The sequence below is a fragment of the Enoplosus armatus genome, chromosome 19 (genome assembly GCF_043641665.1).
Source record: "Enoplosus armatus isolate fEnoArm2 chromosome 19, fEnoArm2.hap1, whole genome shotgun sequence".
Taxonomy (NCBI): Eukaryota; Metazoa; Chordata; class Actinopteri; order Centrarchiformes; family Enoplosidae; genus Enoplosus; species Enoplosus armatus.
In genome coordinates, this window is record NC_092198.1 from 9,995,596 (window position 1) to 10,019,275 (window position 23,680).

Sequence of the window (23,680 nt, forward strand, 5' to 3'; positions counted from 1 at the left end):
TTTCAAAATGCATTTCAAACACGTTGCATATCTGCTTTACTTTCTGTTTAATATGTTTTTGAAACTTAAAGGTACCCTGTGGAGTTTTTGACCACTAATAGCGATATGGAGCACCGTCTTTACGAGCGGGCCCCCGTTTTGATTGTATCTGGCAAGTGTACGAGGACGCACATGCACAAGGGCAACGATGCAGCAGTTTATATCTCGCCATCAATTCCACACTATTCCACTGGTAGCCATAATGCACAAAGAAGCCCACTAATGCACCTTAAGAGGCAGTAAAGAAGAAGCTTGCAAGCTAGCAAACATGGATGTGAACAACGCATGGTTTAAAATACTCAAAAAAGTCAGCTTTGCAAATGTTTTATGAGGAGGAATGGCAACAATTAGACTTCAAGGATACACACAATGCGCTTTGGTGAGTAACACTAAATGTAAACATAACTTTTGTTTGTTTACAAGAAAACCTCACAGGGCACCTTTAAGTAAGCTTGAGCTATATAACATTTTAGCATGTAGCTTAAATTCATTTTGATATAGAACTACATGTGAGGAAATTGCATTTGGAAAATCAATTATGGGCAAAACCTTTACATATCCAAATCAATTTCTTTTTGTAACATTTCATCCCCCACAGATGATTGGATTATCCCCTGCCTGTGATAAATAGCCATTTGGTTATCAAGCTGTGCACTGGTCCCCCTTATTTTGCAATCCAATAAAACTGCAGATAAGAGCGTTTATTCTCTCTCATTTGCTCTCTTGCTGCCAAAAGCCTCTTACTTTCTCTGAACATTTCTCCCAAAATTACCATCTATTTTACTCTTATAAGCATTTTTGACCCAACCTTCACCTCCCCCTCTTTCTACAAATGGTGAGATTATGTTGTTACTTCCTCTTTAGTAATCAGGATGTGTGTCCATCCAGCAGGACTGCAGATAAGAGCAGACTCTTCAACTAAACTAAAAGAAAAAATCAGTTGGTCCAAAACCTCCCTCAGTGTAAAGGACCTTACTCAGCATACTGTCGGTAAAGTCTCTGTTCCACAGTACATTCATTATCACCTTAAAAATGTCAATTAGACAACTCAACACTTCTCTACGATAAAGAATCACAAAAATATCTCTTCCCTTTAGGCTTTATCTAGGCACTTAAAAAAATTATTCCTGTACAGAAATAAAGCATGCATTGTTTCGTTGTTTCTTTCTTCTCTCTCTCAGAAGTTGAGTATCAAAGTAGATCTTTGGATTTGTAAACAGTATCTAGTTCCTCTTTTTGCATTGTCTGTGAAAAAAAGTCAGAAAGGTCAGAAGGTTTGCCATTGTTTGACCATGAATCAATATCTTCAGCACGTCATGTGTGTCCTCTCTTTGGCTAAATGCGAGTCTGTTTTGGTTTTTAAAGTGAAAAGGATGTTGATATTATACATGTTCATCATTTAAAATGTGAGTTCCTATGACTCACAGCAGACAAGAAAAATATCGTCGTATCCAGGCTGTTGGTCACTGTGTGAGTGGTCTACCAAATCGATCTTAGCGCTGATGATAGAACCCTACAACAGATGGGTCAGCCATTGGCATCTCTCCCTGTGTGCTCCTCCTGCTGCAGTAGAGAAAGGCCTTTCTCTGGCCCACTGCCTTTATCCAGGTTCCTTGCCCTCATTTCTCTTCCTTTCTTTATTCTCTTCTTTTGTCTGTGCTCTTTGTCTAATTTTGTCTCCTGTTTTTCCTTATCTCATTTCCCTCAATTTCCCATCTCAAGGAAAAGATTCATCCCTTCCCTTTCTAGGGGATATGAGTTCCACCAGTTATGCAAATGCATGAATCTACACAAAGTTTAGTTACAGGGCAACCAAGTGGCGTACATGGGGTGTTGCGGAGGAAGGTAATGCTGAGGAGGCGAGGGAGGACAGGGGTAGACAGGCTGAATCTGCGCTACGTAATAGTTGCTGAAGTTGCCATCTGAGACATAAGGAGCCGGCTGGTAGAAGCAGGTGACGTTGGCAGCGTTGGGGATGGCGTTCTGCTCGGCCAGGACCCGCAGTGCCAGCGAAGAGATGAGGCTGAGCGTCTGACGCCTCTCGTGGCCCATCAGGCACACCGTGCTCTCCTGCACCACGTCGTACAGCGTGGCCAGGTAGTCGTACTTCCTGTCCTCCAGATCCACAAAGTGGTTCTGCAGATAGGACTCCAGCTTCCTCCTCTGCTCGCTCACGTCAGAGAAGTCTATGAAAAAGCGAGAGCACATGTAGCGCTGCAGCAGCTTCATCTCGCTGTCAGAAGCTGCACGGAAACCCCGCACCAGCAGGTGGCAGTATTTCAGTAAACCCCCGCCTCGGATCTCCTCAGGGCTCCTCGTGCAGATGAGGCGCTTGCGTAGGTGATCGAGGGCGGTGGGGAAGTCGCCGTAGACGCTCTCGCCGAGGATTGTGGGGTGGAAAGTGGCTGCCATGGGGTGCTCTGAGCACTCGTAGAAGAGGAGAAGTGAGTCCAGGCGGATCTGGAAGGAGTCCACGCTGAACTCGAACTGCCGCCGAAGAGAGTCCACGAACTTGAGCTCTACATTCTTACCACGGTTGTTGGAGAGGGAGATGAGACTCCAGCGGTCTGAGTCATTGCACACCTTCACCATCTTTTGCACATAGGCCTCCTGAAAAACACACAAGTGAATGATTAGAACTGATCACAGACTGAGAATGATTAAAGATACTTGATCCAAATCTCATGTATCTCATGTTTAAGCTTTAAGTCAAGAAATGAAGACATTGCTGGAGTTAATAGGTGGATTTAACTTCTATATCCATACTTGTGAATCAGAGAACACACAGGAATATAGTTATAATATATTTAATTTAGCTATAATACTATTACTACTACTATAATATATAATAAACCATCATAAAAAAACATTTGATCCAAGATACAGTACATACAAAGAGCAATTCTACATTTTTTTTGTTTGTTATATTTAAGTTATAAAGGCCACTGCAACATAATCATTTTCTCCCTAAATCTGAGTGACATTTTTAAGAAGAATATGTGTCAGATTTTCTTTCTTCCATCACACAGAGGCCTCCTGCCTTCTCTCTGCCTGCTAACTAACTCCTCCTCCTCTTTTCCTCCTCTCACAGCTGTAATATGGTGTTAGTTCTTGCACCAGTGCATCAAGCCATTTTCTCTTATTCTTTTGAAAAACACCATTACAGCTGGTTACCAGACACATACCCGTGTTTAAGAGTGATTGGGGCTTCCATGGAAAAGTTCTGGATGCAAAATGTTAAAATGTCTTTTATTAATGCTATTTGCAGCAGATAAGAATCCCTGTTTGGTCTGTTAGTCACGATGTTTTGCTGATGACATCTGTTGGTGGGCCATTAGTAGCCTGGGTAGTCCTCAGTATCCAGGTAACTGAGGGCCGACTTATTAATGTGGATCCGACTCCAATTGGATTAGACAGAATCCTCTTTGAATAGGAAACCAACCTTTTTACTATTTGAAGGCTTATATCTCTGTGCTGGCTGAACATATTCAGGCCCTCTATCTTGTTTTGATTTTGTTTTTGTAAGATTTATTTACATGTGATTTGTTATGTATAAGTTATATCAAATTTAAGTGCATTTGCAAACAGAAAATGTGTGGGTTAAAAGGCACCTAAGTTCAGGAAAGACATAAAATAAAAGGAAATAAAATAAAGGAAAAAGAAGGCTCTAGGGCATGTTCACTGTCTTTTCTTTCAAGTTTGAGACAAAATGTCAATTCTGCTTTGTAAAGAAACTGATCTCTATATATGAAGTGAACTCCATATACTACCTTTAGGGTCACCGGTGTGATCTTTTCTTTATTCACTCCCTCGGGCAAGAAGTCTAGAAGAGAGTCCAGAACTATATCTTTCACTATCTGGAACTCCATCTCTCCTTTCAGGTCGGCGCAGAATATCAAGTCCAGATCTTTCCATCCCAGACCGCTGTCCTCGTGCAGGACGTAGCTGGCCGCGGATCCGTTCAGTCGCACCTCCCGGACGTGTATCCGCTTCTCCTCCATGCGGCTCCGGACCACCTTGACGATGTCCCGCGGCTTCACCTCCAGCGTGGGGAAGCTCCAGCGGCCGTGGATGGGGATGGAGCCGGTGAGGATGGTGTCCAGCCGCTGCACTTGCTCCCAGTTGAGCACGCTGAGGTTGATGCTCTCCCCGTCCGAGCAGCTGTCAGCCGCAGCAGACTCGACGCTCTCGTCCATGTTGAGAAGAGGTAGACAGAAGGATGTAAACGGCAAAACTTTCCACTGACTCCTGCTGGAGTTGTGGCATCAGCTGGCTGCAACTTTCTGTAGAATTGGATGTTCCGAGCTGATGTCTATCATAACAGCAAGATGCTGGACGACGAGGCGTCTCTACGTATGACGGAAATAACTAGTTGGGCGGTGTTATGCGTGTCCTACTTCTTACATTAAGTCTGCAGTCCAGACAAATTCAATTCATGAGCTTTCCAGCCGTAAGGCTTAGTCACTGTCCAGCATCTGCTGCCCCGCTGCGCGCTCCGCTACGATCCGTCGCTGTCGCCAAACTCTGGAAAGCAGACATCAACTTTAAGATCGGAGTGATTGTTCTTCTCAGTGTCAGCTTTTCATTACGTCCCAAAGGCTCAATGACGCATCCATCGCATCCGAGAAAGCGTTTCATCCACCGCAGAAGTTTTACTTCTGTCCTCCTTGGCTCACTTTTACGCACAGATTATTGCGCGTCCCTGCTGCGTAACGAAAACTTTACGCATCGTTTTGAAACTGCTACACGTTTCCACTGCACACCTACTTTCAGAAAGTGGTGTATGGCTGCTTTTCCCTCACATTTTGGCCGTCTCTTGCTCGTTGGTACTGCGTGATGCCACAGAGGTCCCACTCCACAGCTGCTGGAGAAGTTGTGAACAGTGTGCTTCCCGTCTGAGAAGCGTTGGGGCGGGTCGGTTTGATTGACAGCCCACTTATACTACTAGCTGCCACCGCTTCACAGAGCTGCTTTGAGTGGCTGCAAGCCCGGAGACTGAGGCGTGTCTGGGGAATGGGCGTTACGAGAGAAGAGAATAAGAGACAGATTGGACGCTGAGTTTTGACCAAAACACTTTCTCGCTTTGAGTCAATTTCTCGGCACAACTTCTTCTCTTGGATCGCCCCCAGGGAGGCAGCCACCCGCATTTTGCATTTTGCATTATCAATAGAGCTACTGGCAAATTCTAGATAACTTACTCAGACATCTGTGCAGTTTATTTTAAAAAGTACATTTACATTTAAAGTACAAGTACATTTTCAAAATTCAAAAAAGTGATGAACTCTTACCTGGTCAGACAAACATAAGGGAGGCCTTGTCTGCTGCACAATGACTGTCTTCCACAAATACTGGGTTAGTGTATTATAATTCATTCTGAATAACAGCATCACAAACGTCACAAATGTAAATCAAATTACAGATACTCAGGAGTCTGATCACTCACAGTTGAGGCTGGGAATGCACATACACCCGCCGCCCTCTAGGGGTGTTTTTTTCCCACACGTAATCATTCAGTTTTACAAACTTGCAGAAAACTTGTGCACAACTTGTATGTCGATCTAATGTAATATCATTATAATAAATTATAATTGTTATTATATTTAATTAACTGAAAAAGATCTGTATTCTGCGCATGCCTCTCTGATATGTAAGATGTAAGCTGTCTGTCAGGATGTAGGGTATAGGCCATTCAGTCTCTGCAGGTTAGTTGTCATGGAGAATCTATCAGCGCAGAGCTTGGCGCATATATCTGCGTCACTGCAGACGAGCCCATAAACCAGCTTACCGCAGATTACCCTGAATGTGCAGTGACACACACATTCACATAGACACACATGGCCACGCGCACAGAGACACATGCATGCGCACTCACACCTCTGTAGATAATGCAAGGCCTTTTTAAGGTAATATCTCTGCATGCTCATAAAACACTGAAAGAAGCAAAAGAGATGTTTGTAAAGATAAAGAGTTTTAAGCAATGTGAGACAAAACCACTCACAACTGTCAAACGTGTTATAGATATCTGAGCACTTTGGTGGAATAACTGAGCTGCACAACTACTAAACTTCTTCCACATTTTCACACGCAGTTGTTTCATACACATCTGGATATTTATCTGAATATATATGTTATATCTGATAACACTTTGAGTCATAGAGGCAAAGATATCACATGCCTATACTATGTCATTTCACAACATGGTGTGAGGCACAGTCCAGTCATTAGTAACACTAATTAAAGTGTCAGTGGCTTTTGTTTCTTCTGTGAATTGTGTGGGAGCTGTTTTCACTTCTTTGTATTGCGTTTATTCTCTCATTGAGTCTCATTGAGGTGACCGGGGCAGCAGCGACTAACAGCTGTAAGTGTGTGATAAACAAAGGTCACAATAAGGACAAATTAAAATAACAATACATTTCAGTGCAAAACCTGGAACTTCCTTCAAGCAGAGATACAGTCATTTCCAGGTTAAAGACAACACAGCTGGTCAGTCGCGCGCAGCACTTTCCCCATTCACCAACAGGCTCAATGTCAGACTTACTGCTGGGATGCTTACCATGAAGCAGCTACTTACCTGATCTCTGACCTGTCAAGTGGATGACACCGGCTTGGTTTCCAATGTCTGACGACATCAGAGGATTGAAGAGGGGATTTCAGACAGACCCCTTATCAGGCTGCCAAACCAATCGCCACATATAGAAACAAATTGTGTGTGTGTGTGTGTGTGTGTGTGTGTGTGTATTCACATGCGTGTATTGTGTCTATATGTGAGCGTCCCAGTGTATACCTTTCAGTTAAACCCTCCACACATTTGTTTGCAGCATATATTAGAAATGAAAATGTATACAAGCATAGGACAGCTGCATTATTCAAATGATTGGCCCCTGCTTTCTAATTACATCTAAAGTATGTCTTTCCCCACCTTTTGCTTCCTCCATCCTATCCTGCTCTTCCTCTTCTTTTTTTTTTGCTCATCCCCTTTTCCATCCCCTTTTTCACCATTCCTGTAGGTGGAAGTTCATTAAGAGATTACAGTGAGCCCGTTAGCAGGACGTGCCTCCACTGACTTCCTCCTTCCCTTTCCCACCTGACTCCCTTAACACCTCCGACTATTTTTATTCTTTTGTCTCGATTTCCATTTGTAGGTGGGAAATGAATTACTTCTCTCCACTTTTTCTACTGTTGTAGACTGGGTAGTAAAAGAGTAAAATAAGTCTTTTTAAATTGATGAATTTAATATTTTAGGGCCCAAAAAATAACCAACACTCATATCTATTTTTTAAAATTATTTTATGAATATTAAACCTCTAATGCTAAACAACCTCTTGCACTTCCTCCACTGGTTTCCTCTTACATTGAATTCAAACTCTAGTGTTGGAGTACAAAGCTGCTAGCAGGGAGGTGAATCAACGTCATTTTTAGTAAAAAAGGATTTTTGGTATCGATATGTTTATGGTCAGTTAACCTGCGAAATCAAATCTTCAGCCTAGCTAACCATAGCTGATTTAAACTAACGTTACCATAAGATTAGCTAGTTAATAGTAAAGACAAGCTAGTAGTGAGCTAATTTGTGTTTTTACACTTCACACGACACCACAGGGTGTAGTGAGGATGTTAACGTTAGCTGGTTGAAATTTAACTAATGGTTTTGTGTCAGATTTGGCATTTCAGTGCATTGTTGCACATCAGCGCTTGGTGTTAACATTGATTGCATAAACAATGAGATTTTATTTCAAAGGACGAGGATGGCCGCTGCATGGAGAAAAACAGTTGCTACTGTCTTGTAAACAAAGTGGCTAGCTCGCACCATCAGTACAACTAGATACCTGTCTTTTCTAACTGCTGCACTTTAAGGCTGAAAGCTGACCGGTGCTGTGGTTCATTGGGAGGACTACAACCAAGACAACAGATTTACCTCCTGTCTTCCATCCTAAACTAAAAACGTGATACATTTTCCCACTATCCTCCCATATCTACCTCCTTTAATGCAAAAATACGACACTTCCTTCTTTGCTGCCATTTCCCTATCATGCCTGTACCCTAAAAGATTCTTGTGTCACAGCATTTTATTGGCAAGGAACTCTAATCCTTGAACTCTTTTTGGTTATATTTTAGGTAGGGAACCTACAATTCTTATCTATTGTGTGTAATCCAGTTTCAGCATAATCTGCAGAAATAGTCCATAGGGGTTGCAGAAATAATTGTACTTATACTGATTCATACTGGTCGTCCCACAATAACTGTTGAAGTTGTTAACTTCCACTTTAACACAAGTAATGATAGATCTGCGAGCAATTAAGGACGCAGGACCTTCCTACCGTGCATGAAATTCACACTCTGTGTCCAGCCCATTGCCCTTTGATACATATACAGTAGATGTAAAGCACATAGTAGAAGATGTAGCTAGTGACGGTGTGTCCAGGCAGAGACGAACCTCAACAGTATTTCAGTTTTAAACCTGACCTTAGCAAGAGACCTTTATTGACCCCAGTCAACCTTGAAGAGCTCGCTCAGTAGTGTAAGCCCCCACTAAACTCTTGCACAGCCACTAATGAGATTCACTGACGTGCCACTGTAAGCCATGCTGCAGCGCTCCTAGAAGGTGCTCCGTGTGGCAGTATGTTAATGACAGATAGAAACTGTAAGAACATTGTGTTGTGTTGAGAAGACAGAACGGCGGCTTTTCATACCACATTTTACATTGCACACTTTTGCAAAAATATCCATCTTTGAGTTAAATGTGCAAGATCTCAAGCAACAACACTATTGTCTATGGAAAAAAATGTTTCTCTCAGTATTTTAATGCAGCCTCAGAGATTCATACAATCCCCCTGACTCAATATTTCCCCCCACTTTTTAAAAACAGACTGTTCTGCTTTCCCTGACCTGTGGGCAGCAAACTGTTCTGACAAAATAAACAGGAAGCGAATTGCTCTATCTGTGACTCAGCTTCCTGTTTGATGCTGTGGTTTGGAGATGTCAAGACCACATTGTTACCGATCACAGAGATAATGACTGACAGCCTCCAGCTCTGACAAAAAATGAGCCAGTAATCATCAGTTCATCAATAGTCAAAGAACCTGATGAAGCAGTGGTTCACAACCTCAAGGTCGGGCCTTAAATCTGAGGGGTCATGAGATTATTCTTAGAATAGGAAAGCAGAAAAAAGACATATTTATGCATCAAAAACAGTATGTCCATTTTCTCTGGTATCAGCTTTTCCCCTTATGAATTACTTAATAATGTCAAGCATTTCAAGCCTTTAAAAAAAAAAAAAAAAAAAAAACTCCAAGGCCCCAAAAGCTTCAGGTTTAAAGTACTGTGTGCCAATTAAAAACAAATGTTTGGGAATATGTTCCTCTAATATATAATATATTCATTATTTCAGTTTTGTGTGTATACGTTTATGTATGTGTTGCAAATTCCTGAAACATTCCTGAATGTTTAATCAAATTTACCACACAGCAAATATGGCCACCCGAGCAAGTTAATATGGCCGTGCATGTATGCAACCAGTGATGGGAAACAAAAAAGTTCCAATGATAAAGTGAAATTTGAATTGTAGATCACTTTTTTAACAAAAGATGATTTATTTTTGGTAGATTTACTCTCACCTCCCTTTTCATACATCTTTTTTCCAGTTTCATGGAGAAACTGGAAAACCCCTGAATACTCTCAACAAAGGTCACACTCACATGGCATGAAGGTACTACAGTGCCATCTGCTGTTCAGTGTTGTACTGAATCGTCTGGAGACACAGTTAAAACTTCCCCTGACATCTCACCAGGAGGCACTCTTTTCACACTGCTTACACAGTAGTTCATGATACACACTTTCTATCTTTCCCCTCTCTTATTCTCACTTTCCCACCCTTCAGACTGCACTGAAATGTTTGCACATGTATTTGTACAGCTGTGTTGGGTAAACAGAGTCATCCAAGAGCCAAGTTAGGTCATTTTATCCTTTAATGCAACGTATTATGAGTCTGGTATTAAAAGCTGAATGAGTAAAATGCACTAATGAAACACATGCAGCTATGACAAAATAACCCAACTTAGTTATCAATCATTCAAAGCACCTCCCTCTCCGTCTCTCTTCACACATGTATCATATGTGTAGGGTGATTTAGGGGGAGACACAGCTCTTGTTCTGTTTAGAATAATGCTGATAGTTGAGGTATCTACTGTGAGAAAGTCTTTGTGTTGTTCAGGTTGCATGACTGATTTGACCGCACGAACTCTGTGTCTCAGCAGTTAAACATTTTTTATTATTTTCTGCATGTTCTTTTGTTGTTGAGACTGGTGTCAGCATTATTATGTAACCACGGTAACAGCTCACAGCTTTGTCTGCTCCCCGTCTATGCCACGGATGACTTGAATGTGCAGCAGAGGCGAATGCTCAGGATCAGCTTTGTTTTGACTCTGCAGGATGATTTATGTCCACAAACAAAGCCAAAATAGAAACTAATGTCTTTGAGCCTTCAGCCAAAGTTGTATGTGTGTGTGCACATTTCTTGTAATGGTTATTGATTATCGACATCTTACAGTCCGTAACTTCTGCACATGCACATGTAAACGGGGCTTCCGCATCTGCAACCTGTTAGCTCCCATCATGAGTGGGAAATCATATTCTCCAGCCTCCATCACATGTTCTGTTGAAATGGCACCGAAAATAAAAGCACAACAAACACATGTGCAGACCCACACCCTCCTGGTGGCAGTAATCAATCTGCTCATAGGATCAACATATGACAGCTCAGATCAGGTTAAGGCTGGGTTTTATTATGGAGATGTGTTGGGCTCCAGAGGAACAAAGGGGATCTTAGTGGTAAGATCTTGGTTTGGTGAGGCCCTGCGTGAGCTGCAGCTGCAGGTGATGTGGCAGTAATTTTGCGCCGTGGTCAGTCATTTGGCACGTTGCTCTATCATGAAAGGTTCTGGGTGGAGCTTCACTCCTCTGCTCTTCTGTCTCGACGTCTTTCAGACTACGACCTTGGTGAACGGTGATTTAGGGTGAGGTGTCCTTCTCTCACTCCCACCAGGCAGAACAGTGGTGGGCGATGGGAGGAAAGAGGACAGTGAATGACAGACAAAAAGACAAAAATGGCCTCTGGTGTATAATTGAGGTCTTGGATGACGAGACAGAAGAGTGAAATAGAGAGTAGAATAAAGTGAAGACTGCATGGAGAAGTGATGAGTTGGAGATCAGGGAAGGGTGGGGAATAAGGAGGGGGTTGGAAAGCATAAACAAAACATTAGGAGCAGAGGAGGATAGATGATGAAGAGCCTGAAATAAAATTGCTAACTCAAGCCCCAGAGGACCACGTCACCGCCTCACATACAACATCCAGCCAGCTAGGTCCATCCAAGCCTGATGTCACATACCACAGCTCTCTCTATTTACCTCACATGAGAGCGCTTTCCTTCCCCGGCCTACTTCTCATACAGGCCGTGTTTCCTCTTCGACTTTGTTTTTTAGCTTTCTCTGCCTTTTTCTCTTCCTCCCGAGTCGTCGTTTAGCTCCTGCCTTCACTTTCTCCCTTTGCTCATGTCTTTCATTTAATCATTTTTTTACATGGAACCTAACGTTAGCTAGCTGACACATATTAGCTAAAGTTAGCGCTTGTTCCTGCAGGCCAAACCAGCATAATATCAGTTAGAAGTTAACTTTGACAGCAGAGAGCCACAGACTTGGGTTTTGGGAGGTCCAGGTGATCTCTTGAAAGCCATTGCCGTAAGTATGCGGCCAAGAATCATGCGAAAAAGTGATGTTCTCTCCTTAGGGCCTTTACACAGCGACTACGTGACAAATTAACATGAAAATGGGAAATACTCGCAAAGTATTCATACCGGCAGCGATGCAAATTTGCGATAGATAGATAAATAGATAGATTTCTGGTGGATCATCAGGAAATGTCCCGGAGCCAGAAGGAGAACGAGTTCTTGCAGAGGAAAATCAAACTGCTGTAGCTGCAGGTCGCATTGATCATAGAGCCTGACAAACGTTCACACAATTCATTTTGAGAGCCATAAATGTGATTTCCATCTCGAGGTAATGAACATTTTTCACCCATCAATTTTGTGATTTGTGCATTTTAAGGCACAAAGATAACTCCTTATGTTGATCTCTGGCTTGTGATGACACATGAGAGGCATAAGAATTTAGCTAATGGCATACATGTTGACAGGCTCTGCATTGTCTCATGCTAGCAGGTTAGAGTCATTTTTCATTTCAGTGTGTGCGTGTGTATGTAACTGTGAATTTCAAATTGGACGTTTCTTTTTTACATTCAGATCTGTACCAATATTTGACATGGCCAAGGGACTATCAACAGTTTTCAGCGACCATTTGCACTTCATGATCAACTCTTCCACTATTTGTTTCATGAAAAGTATTTATTGGTCTGGATTCTTCGCTGTTGCCTCATAAATTAATTGCCGTGTGTTTATAATCAGAGCCTTTCCTGTTTGGAGCGGAGAGGAAAAGACACTTAAAGGTTGATTGTCCTCAGTGCATCTGTGTGTATTAGTGTCTTTGTATGTGTGTGGTGGGTAGAACACACACATACAAAGAAATGGCAAGCATTACACCAGATGGAATATCTTTCATTAAAAATAATTAGTAGATGACTTTGCCATGTAGCCTGTACATGCTGAGTTGGACTGATAATACCCTCACTTTTTGTTCCAACAGCAGTTTTATATGCAACTCAGTGATCCACCCTGTTATTTTTACCCTAGGCCATCACACCTTTGTCAAGCTACAAAACAGTTAAAGCAATGGGCCTTGTGGGAGTTTGGGTCACTCTGACGCATCAACGTTTAAAAATGCAATCAGTCAAAATGTCCGGCCAGCTGGCTGATGATTTCTGTGAAACCCAATCATGGGAACGTGCAAAAGTCTTGTATGTAAAAAGCTAGATTAAGATCAACAGCTGCATGTTATTTTATTTCATTATTATTCTTCCTAAAGAGCCTCGGCCAGCCACAGTTGAAGGATCTGTGTCAGCAGTGTGAAGGACATGGCATTTTGTTCTTTCTGTTGCTGTTTTTTCCCCTTCATTTCATTATTTTTCCTTCCTCTGTTCAATTAAGATTGATACTGCAGTTTGCATTTTCCTTCACATCAGTCCATGCAGTTGTTGGCCCTTCAATCAATCACGTTGTGCAGCAGTGAAAGAGAAACACAAGATGATTAAACAATCACATAGTACATAAACACATCATATCTAATGTATGTATGTATGTATGTATGTATGTTTCTCTACAACCACTCGATCAACTTCACACGTGATTTGCTGAGGACTAAAGGAAGTGCAGTGCCGAGTCTACTGGACGTATTTATTCATTATGAACTAAAGTGATTGAGAGAGCAAGCGGAGAACATACAGAGGTCACACGAGGACACAGAAATTGCAAATAAAAATGATAAAGCGACAATAGTCCCTTGCTGTAACTCCAGTTGTTTGTGTGCTGTGCATCTTGGCAACAACGCTAACGATCTCTTCCACACAGATGGATCCAGACAGAGACGATAAAAACATACAGTAGAGAGGTGGATGATTTATCCACGTGTCATTATGTATTCAGTATGAACATTGCCAAACTGTCTCCCACTATCTCGCATGGCTGAGTTGAATTTTCTGCTGCACTCACAAAACAGTGAATCCCTCACTTAAACAAGCTGGAGGGCTGTCAAAGCCTATAGCATGATATAAGACAAAGGCTGGGGTCACTGCTAAAAGCATGTTGTCAAATTTCAAGCCAGGTAGGTTGCACTCAGATTGTTTTAGCTTTGCAAATATGACCATACAGACTATATCTGCCAGCAGTCAAACTCCTTCAGTGCCATGGATTCGACATGCACACTGCGTGCTGGTAAATACAGCTCATAGTAACCATTAGACATGCCAGTTCCTCCCCAACCCAGTTTAAAAGCATGCATTGTCAATAGAAACATAAAAGAAACATGTGGCAGTGGTTTAAACATTTAAATTAAATCTGAACTGCAAAGTTTCTTTTGTTGGAGTTGAAACAGAACCAACGTGCTCTGAAAGCATGAATGGGTGTGTGCATCATCTGCTAAATCACTTCCTAATCTGAGAGCTTCACCAGCTAGAGGGCGTTGTGTCTGCAGCGAGATTACCATGCAGCAAAATTGCCCTTGAATTACACTGATGCAAGTTTAGCATAGACGATACGAGTAAGTGTCACTTTTCAAGGTACTAAATCCTCATAATCGTGCTAACAACACATGTTATTTAGCATGGTCCGCACCCTGAGAGAAAATGCAGTTTAGCAAAAGTCTGGCTTCTGCACTGTAGACATCCAAGAAGAATACCGGCCTGTGTCTTGTGTCCAAAAAGCGAATCAAACAGCAACCCAAAAGTAACCGGTTTTCATCTCAGATTTGTTTCTAAGGAAAGGCCCCCGATTTCGACATCAATTTAGGGCATATGCTATTGATATAATGCACTGATTTTATTTTCTGAGATGTCTGAGATGGTGTAATTACACCAAGACTCCCCAGCTGATAAATTTTAGTTACAGTCAAATACGGATTCAATTAACTTCCCATTTCAACAGTAAAGTAAATTACCCATGTCTCCAGTCCTCATTTATTACGGTGATGAGGGTTTTTTCAACTTTTTCACCTTTTAGCAAACTCAGAGAGAGAGAGCCATTATTCAGCAAGGAGGAAGACAGACAGAGAGAGAGAGAGAGAGAGAGAGAGAGCGAGAGAGAGAGAGATACACTACATGGCCAAAAGTATGCAGGTACCTGAATATTACATCCATATGTGGTTATTGAATCTATGAGCAGTAACATGCTGATCTAACAGCCTTCTGAGGACCTGGCTGCAGGGGATTTGCTCCAATTCAGACACAAGAGCTTTAGTGAGGTCCAACACTGATACTGGGCGATAAGGCCTGGCTCACACTTGGTGTTCCAGTTCATCCCAAAGCTGTTGGATGGGGTTCAGGTCAGGTCTCAGTGCAGGCCTCAAATTCTCCCACAAATGAATGGACCTGACTTTGTGCACAGGGGCATTGCCGAAGCAGGAAAGGGGTTTTCTACAAACTGCGGCTGCAACGTTGGAGACATAATATCATCTAAAATATTATTGTATGCTGCATTAAGATTTCCCATACCTGGACATACTCATGAAAAACTGCCCCATACCAAAAGTACACAAAGTGTCACCAGACTGAAAATATGTTTTTTTTTCTAGTGGTCCTCTAAAGCATTTTTTCTTTTTGTTTACTTTCTTAAGGTCAAAGTAAAGGTCAGCTTGCCCCTGAAGGGGGCTGTCTTGTTCAAGGATGCTGCAGCACAGTGGATGCTTGCTACTAAGAGTCAGTATTTTGCTTTATTTATTTACTGTACAGAAAGTAGTGTAAAGCCAATGGCAGGATTCATATCACAATACGATGATATTAAGATTATTATCATTTTTGGGGGGAATTTTAGCTTTTAATGACAGAGCTTGACATGGGGGGAGGGAGGGGAATGGCATTCGACAGAGGTCCACAGCCAGAATAGAACCAGGGACGTTGCAGTTACTGTATATTGTTTCTTACTATAACTTATCACTCAGTCAGATCATCTAAAACACATCAACAGTTTGGAGTTTAGGGTCTCTGTTGTCACCTTTTGTTACACAACATTCATGCAACAATGCTGCTTTACCTCATCAGGCCTCTGAAAATGATTGAAATTGTGTTTTAACTGCTCTCATCTTATGCCACTTAATGTAATGAGGGGTAGCGAGTAGGCATTGCTTTGCGTCACGTATAGATCAATGCCTCTGAAGCTGGCCTGTCTTGCCACGCACCAGGTTCATCTAAAGGTTCATCTAAAGGATTAGATCTTTGTTTTCAGAACTGGCCAACTGGTAAACATGTGGTGGTCAGATTTGTGACACTGCGTGATAGAAGAGAGTAAATACAGCAACAGCACAAACAAGTGACCCTTATCATGGAGAGAAACTATGGACCACACACACTTGTACTGGAACTTGAGGAAAACACACAGAGACAGAGAGTAACACACACACACCAATAAACATACCAATAGCAGTATGGACGTCCAAATCCCACAAACACACGCCTCCACAGATACACACATCTGTTTTGATTTGGAGTGATAGAACAACAAAACCTCCTGTTGGAGAGATAACATGATGACAGTCAGCGCACACGTCAGCTTGTTTATCAGAACTTTGCTTATTATAGCACAAAGAGATGAGAACACAAAGTGTTAGGAGAGCTTCATAAATATATACATATATGTATATATATACATATATATATCATGACTGCAGCAAAATTAAGTATCTAGAAAGCATGCAAATCGATTTTGATGTTTTCCTGCAGTGTATCCATCTAGCCTACATTTTAAATTCTCTTCTCATCTTAGATCTTACATTAGACCCTCTAAGTGTTAGTGCCATATTAACTTCATTAGGCGACGTCAGAGTTGTCAGTAAATCAGGTATTACGGGTTTAAGAAATAATATATTGTAATACAGGTTGTTGTGAACATAATCACAATATGATAATTATTGAAAACTTAATTGAACACAACAAGTCAGCAGATTTTTTGAAAATAACTATAATTTCCCAGGCATTAGCCTGTAAGTACATTAAAACGTCCTACCCACCCTGATTATCGGTATAATCAAATGCAACAAATGACTGGAAAACCAACAAAAGTTGACGCCTAAATAACCAGTTGAAATGATACTTGGCATCTAATGGTCAGTGAATTAAGCTCTTTTAAATATTAAAAACTTACAAATAACTTGCCATTGGGAAATAACCATTGCTTTTTAATTAAAATATAATTAGATAATGAGATGTACTTCTTTGTCCATGATCTGCTAGTAACATTACTCATTATCCAAACTTGTGCACACGTGACTTATTAAATCTTTAACCCTTGTTTAGTAATGTAAGGGATTTGCAGTGTCTGTTCTGTATCCACTGTCCTCCACACTTTAGTCCACAGCACAACATTGTGTTCTGTTAGCTGAGGGCCAAGAAATGATACACCTATTTCCACAGAACAGCCCTTCCTTCCCTTGGCCTGCAATACAGAGCCTCCACTGAGACTGCAGACAGACAAAAAACACAGCGAGCTCAAATTGCCTCTAACATCGTTGTTCTCAGTTCATTTCAGAGCTGTGGGTGATTTGTTTATCAAATCAACAAATCAGACAAACAAACCACGTTTTTGAGGAAATCAAGCTGAATGTCCCCGAACTGATGTTTTAGAAATATCAGATCTCATTCAAACAAAAAAAAAGAGTGTCTGGAAAGCTGCGTTACAGTACACTGTTCTAGTTGTCTGGATTATTTCAGACTAATGCGTGCTTGCTTTTCATCCAGGACACTTTGGATTCTGTTTATATCAGCCAGCCAAACGCTTAAAGATGTACCTCTATACACAGACTTAACAATATAAGAATCATGGTTACTTCAGTGTTAAACCTTCAGTCATAAAAAGCTTCTTGGCTTAATAACCAATTTCATTGCTCAACAAAGGCTGTATTTGAGTTACTGGGTGACGCCCAGCTTAATCTCTTTCACTCGACTAACAAAAGCAGGTATTGATCATGCCTGAAGGTTATGGTTTCAAAATAGGAATTCACAGCTGTAATGGTGTGGGTATGAATGTCCGTGCTTGTGAGTGCAATTGCGGCACACATGCGTGTATGTATAAGTGGAAGCACATGTGCGTTCTGTTCTGCGCCTTTTAATTTGTGCATCAAATGTATTTTCTCAATGCAAGCACATAAAATCCTAAAAGAACACATCTAAAGCCTGCGGGTCTGTTTGCTTGCATGTAATATGCTTGCAGTGTGGTGTCATCGTGCATGTGCATCCAGAGCAGTTTCACCATCACTCCAGTCACATGCACTGGCATGAGGCCACCGTCTGCTGCACTGACAGGTGCTTCAGCCTGTGGTGGAATGTAACTAAGTACATTTACTCAATGTGAAGTACTGGTACTATACTTGCGTCTTTTCTTTTCCTGCCACTTTATACTTTATGTATACTTATACTATACTACTCCACTACATTTCAGAGGGAAATGTTGTGCTTTACACTCCACTACATTTATCTGACAGCTTTAGTTGCTAGTTACTTTACAAAAGAAGATTTTTGCACATAAAACATATGAAGTGTTTATAAAATACGATTGTTGATGAGATGTTTTTTTTTTATAAATTAAACTGCCCAAAAGTATATACAACACACAAGCATTGTGAAGGTGTCACATTGGGCTCAGAGTAATTGTGAGAGCATTTCTAACCATTTTCAGAATTTTTCAAACCAAACAATCAATCGATTAATGGAGAAAATAATCAGCAGATTAGCCCATAAAGAAAACAGTCCTCTGTTGCATTCTGATAGTTCAAAATGAGCTCCACCTCAACCAACTGCAACAGTAAAATATTGCTTTTACATTAATGCATGAGTAATAATAATGTAATGGTATAATATATAATAGTATTACAGTCACAGGGGACATTTTTCTGCATTGAGTACTTTCATGTTTGATACTTTACATTACAAGTACATTTTCCTGATTATACTTACATACTGTTACAAGTAACAATTTCAAGTATTTCTACAGTGAGGTATTAGTGCCTTTTACTTAAGTAAAAGATCTGAATACTTCCTCAACCACTGATTATGTCTGTGTGTGTGTGTCTATGTCACTGGTCACATGACTTTACATCCTGCAAACCTTTGCAAGGAAACAAAGAAGAAGCCACATATCCTCCTTCACTCCCCCCAGGAGTTTTTCTGAGCAGTATTGTTGTTATAATAACAGAACATAGATATGCCATGTGATGTGATCTGGTGAGCACTTAATGCTATGGCATAATTATAGCTTTCAGTGCATGCACCTGGCAGTCTCTATGACTGTTCAGCAAATCACTTGGAATGTTCTGTCTTTATAAAACAACTCACCCAACAACATGTATGCACACGAGGAATTAACCAAACACACACACACACACACACACACACACACACACACACACACACACACAGTCATCTCAAGATATTTTCTCTGATTGTCTCATCTGACAAACGTTTCTCCCCTTTTGAAAAGGAAGAGCGCAAGCACTTCAACTGCAATTTAAACACTGCTGATTTACGGCAAGTCACTATATTTACATATCCTTGTTGGTTTATATTTGCAGCTGGAGATATCAGAGCATCCCAAGGCCACGTTATCGAAAATATCACAACCCCGACTCAGCAGGTCACATCAAGCCTGAATATTCTAATTGGATTGGTGCTGAGGGGGAAACTTTCCACTTAGCTGTAAAATCCCACTAAAACTAAGAGTTACGGTTGGACAGGAACCAGAAAAGCTCTATTAGAAGACACAGGGAGGTGTAGAGAGCCAAGATAAACCAGCTCCCCTTCTCCTCCTTGCTTTCTCCTTACTCATATCTCTCTCTGCACCTGGCTTCTCTGTGAATGCTGCCAACTTAAAGAAACCTGGGATGGGAGCAGAGAGACTAGGAAAAGAAAGAAAGAAAGAAAGAAAGAAAGAAAGAAAGAAAGAAAGAAAGAAAGAAAGAAAGAAAGAAAGAAAGAAAGAAAGAGAAACACACTAAATAATAAAACAGGAAGCTTAATAGAAAGAAAATAGATAGAGTGGAAGAAAGGGCAGGACGGGACAAGACAGATTAGTAAGTGAAGGATGAGGAGAGGGGAAAAGGACAGCAAATCCTAGATGCGTGAGAAGAGAGGAATGAGCAGGCAGCAATGAGTCATCTACCATCCCAGGGCAGTAAAGCAATTGTTATCTCTAGACCTCCACAGACTTGACCCAACTTATTTTTAAAAATCTCATTACGTCACAGAATCAGCTTCTTCCCCATTGCTTGTTTCCCACGTCTTCTGTTATTTAATTATCTAGGATACGAATAGCATTTTTAAAATTTTAAGTTGATTGAATGTTTTAATTGGATGCAGGCCTTTAATTAAAACCACCAAAGAGACAGAAGATAAGCCTCATTTTCAAAGAATAGTTCGACATTTTGAGAAATACTCTTATTTGCTTTCTTTGCCGAGAGTTAGATAAGAAGGTCGATGCCACTCTCATGTGTGTACGGGATATATGAAGCTAAGCTAGCTGCTAGGAGATGGTTAGCTTAGCTTAGCATAAAGACTGGAAACAGGGGGAAATAGCTAGCCTGGTTCTGTCTGAAGGCAACAAACTGTACCAATCAGCACCTCTAAAGCTCACTGTTTGTTAGTACAAAACCTTAAAAACTTAAATGTAAAAACGACTGTTTCTTGGCTAGGACCAGTAACTTCCTGGAATTGTGTTAAGATAACCGTCTCCTGGCTGTGGCTTCATATTTACCATATACACACGAGCGTGGTATCAATCTTCTCATCCAACTCTTGGCAAGAAAGCGAATAAGGGTATTTCCCAAAATGTAGAACTATTAATGTAACATCAGACTGTTGAGCAAAAACAGGAATAAGCTTTGTAAATACTCCCTGATTAGATGGATTTAGCAATGAGTTAGAATTTATCATGATGCAATCAGAGGGACTAAAATCTTATTATAATTTCCACAAAGTGCTGGATGTGATTTATAGGCACTATAACCATAATTACGCCATCATTAATGCTTTGCATGAATAAACGCTGCATCTTTTCCCCAAGCTGCATGTGGTGTATTGACAGACAAATAATAAAAACTAAAATAATTTGCTTAGATGTTATTTTAATTTTGTTTTCAAGCACACGCAAACACACCACCATGCAAGCCTTTCAGCATTCTGTCTCAGATGTTTTCTTACTTTGTCTGCCAAGGGTCAAGATCACCCCCTTCTGAAGACCAAAAGTGTGTGTTACAGATCATGAGCGCTCTAAGCAAGCATCTTGGCAGCATTATATGCACTGAATTTAGAGGAGAAGTCATCCTTGCATGGGAAAGGGATGCTTTCTTTGTTGAGAACTGGCCAGAGAAAACCCTGCCTGGGCCCAAAGGAGCAGCTGGGGGAAATACTGAGTCACAAACAGCACATACACAACTACACACTCTCCCACAGCAATCCTGACCCTTTGGTTGGACAGTTTCTTTTTTTTACAGTGGTGTCTAGACAGAGTTCGGAACAAAAAGGGTTATGGGTTGACCCAGACTGCTGTCCACACAGCCTGAAGAGAGAACATAAATGATGGCACTTCCTCAGCTTCTGAGGGCAAGACCAGTAGAGTTACCCCAGGAAAAAAGCCCTGCTCTGAGCCACACGCACAGGGGAAGACCCCCTGGACCTCCTGGTTCACCAAACATATCAAAGTGTCAGTTCCAGTCCCACCGGAAATTAATGAAAAGAAAGCACAAAAGGTGAAAGCTGGAGAGAGTGTAAAGAAAAGGGGAACAAGAAGATGCAGTGATGGATGTAGCCAACCATCATGAGACACATCAGTGGAAGAACAACACAGAGCTTTATCGAGAATTATTTGTACAGTGACGCAAAGTCACAGAGGCCGTTAAGAAAATTAAGTGAAACCTTGAACAGAGAAGTCCTCTGGAAGTTATCTTTGGAACCACACTGCTACTGTCCTGGGGCACTGTATTTATACTGTTAGGAGACATTACAATGACTAACATAATATGAGCACAAAGACAGACAAAGAGAGTGGTGACAAAGTGGATAATAAACAGTGGTGGAGTGTACTCAAGTACTGTAAACTGATGAAGTTGACCATATACTTGTAGAAACCTATCAACCCCAATTTCTTGCCCTTTACTTTGACACTGTGAATAAACAGAAAGTGTGAAGAAACCCTGTGTTTCACTCGAATAACAAACTGCTAGCGTCTTACTCAGTAGCCAGGGATAAGAGATAAGATGGCCTGAATTGTTCCGCTGTCTTTTAAGATGCAGTTCGCTATCTTTTCCTGAGCTTGCAGTATCAGTGTGTTTACAAACTGACTTCTCCTGTGCTCTGGGCTTACTTGCTCAGCTTACTCATTTGACTGTGCTGTGAGTCCATTTGCAGACGCTGAATTAAACCTACAAGAGTTTTGACTTTGTGCTGTATTCAGCAGAAATTGCCACCACAGTGCAGATTAAACAAATGAGATACAACGTGTTGATAACTAAACCATAGGCACGGGGTTATTTAGGGGGTCGCTGGTTCGCTGCACACACACACACACACACCTGCAGAAATATACAATAATCACAATAATCACAATTTATTTGGGGCATCAACATCACAGTAGTATATACATTTTTGAAATAATGTTCAACCTATTATTTATTACTATATTATATAATATATTACTATATACAATATTACTATAATGCCAAGCGGCAACATAACAAACTCCTGCTGGTTGGTGTGTGTGTGTGTGTGTGTGTGTGTGTGTGTGTGTGTGTGTGTGTGTGATGGAACATCTAATCATCGAGTTCCTGAATAAACTCTTGTTGCACAAAGCTGAGAGACACCAACAAGGGTTAAAATACAGGTGTATGTGTGTGTGTGTGTGTGTGTGTCTGGCCACACTTCAAACGTCACCTGACATAAATCTACACTTGCATTTTTTACCGCAAAAGCACCAGATAAACACGCACTCAAAGACAACATTTTATTGGTCGACGCCTCTGTAAACAGCTTTATATCAACATTAATTTCTTTCGCAACTCTGTTCTGTGTGTATTCCCAACGTAATAAAAATATTTGCAGAATCTCCACATGGCTTCCCTTTTGACCTAAAATTTCATGTCATCACATGATCAAAAACTTCATTCATGCTTGCACCCTCCTGGCTGGCTCCCCCTTCTGCCTGTTTGCTCGTCACTTTTCTCTACAGCAGAGTGGGACGTAGATTTCTGTGAGGATCTCAGCACACAGCTTCTCCTTGAGCTCCAGTTTTTTTTTTTTGAGCCCAGGAAATGATGGAACCCAGTCTGCTGGAAGTCGTTTGGACAGAGAGGATTTTTTATTCATGAGAAGGAGAACATTTACTGAAAGTTTTTGGGGTTACTTTTTTGAATGTTTGCAGGTAGGAAAGTTTTTGACTCTGTGTTATCTTTTCAAAATAAAATCCCATCACTATTTTTCCTCTATATTGTTTACAAGAGCAACATCTTCTCTGTATCTCTGTGTTGTTTCTTAATAACGTTGGACTCCAGATTGGCTTAGTTCTTTTCTAAGTCTTTAAATAGGTTAAAAGAATAATATCAGACTTTATTAATATCAGAAAATAGTCAATATAAATGTCACTTTTTGTTAAAGTAGGCTGTTTGATTATGTATTAATAATAGCATTACCTGCATTTTGAACTATGTGTTCTATTAATTAAATTGCAGACACCTCATGTCAATTTAAAGTGAAATATCACAGACATCACTTACACTTTGCTGCTCAGTGGTATAATGTTTAGAAATTGAGCTTCTGTGCCCTCTGCTGGCCATATAATATTTAAAAGCAACATGAATGTTGCTAGTAAGAGTTGTGGGAACACGCATGGGTTTTCTCTCTTGGCCTGATAGAAGAAATAAGAGATGTTGGAGGCGATTCAGAGGTTTGGAACCATGTATTTCTCTCCAACACTTTGGTATAAGTCATTTCCATCTCTGTGTCTCTTTC

General features: G+C 41.0%; 1 protein-coding gene across 1 annotated transcript; it reads right to left on the minus strand.

Annotated features, from left to right (window-relative positions):
- Positions 1–1,836: 1,836 nt before the first annotated feature.
- Positions 1,837–4,235, minus strand: LOC139302306 (terminal nucleotidyltransferase 5A-like). Its single transcript, XM_070925966.1, has 2 exons — positions 3,810–4,235; positions 1,837–2,649 (listed from the first exon to the last, which is right to left on the minus strand). Exons 1-2 carry the CDS (start codon positions 4,233–4,235, stop codon positions 1,837–1,839), a joined length of 1,239 nt encoding a protein of 412 aa, XP_070782067.1.
- Between the last annotated feature and the right edge of the window lie 19,445 nt (positions 4,236–23,680).

What these genes read in the sequence shown, in the direction of transcription:
- LOC139302306 (XM_070925966.1), bottom strand. Translation starts at nt 4,235, where the DNA reads ATGGACGAGAGCGTCGAGTCTGCTGCGGCTGACAGCTGCTCGGACGGG. An exon ending in TCACACCGGTGACCCTAAAG is followed by an intron (nt 2,650 to 3,809) that starts GTAGTATATGGA and finishes TGTGTTTTTCAG; the next exon opens with GAGGCCTATGTGCAAAAGAT.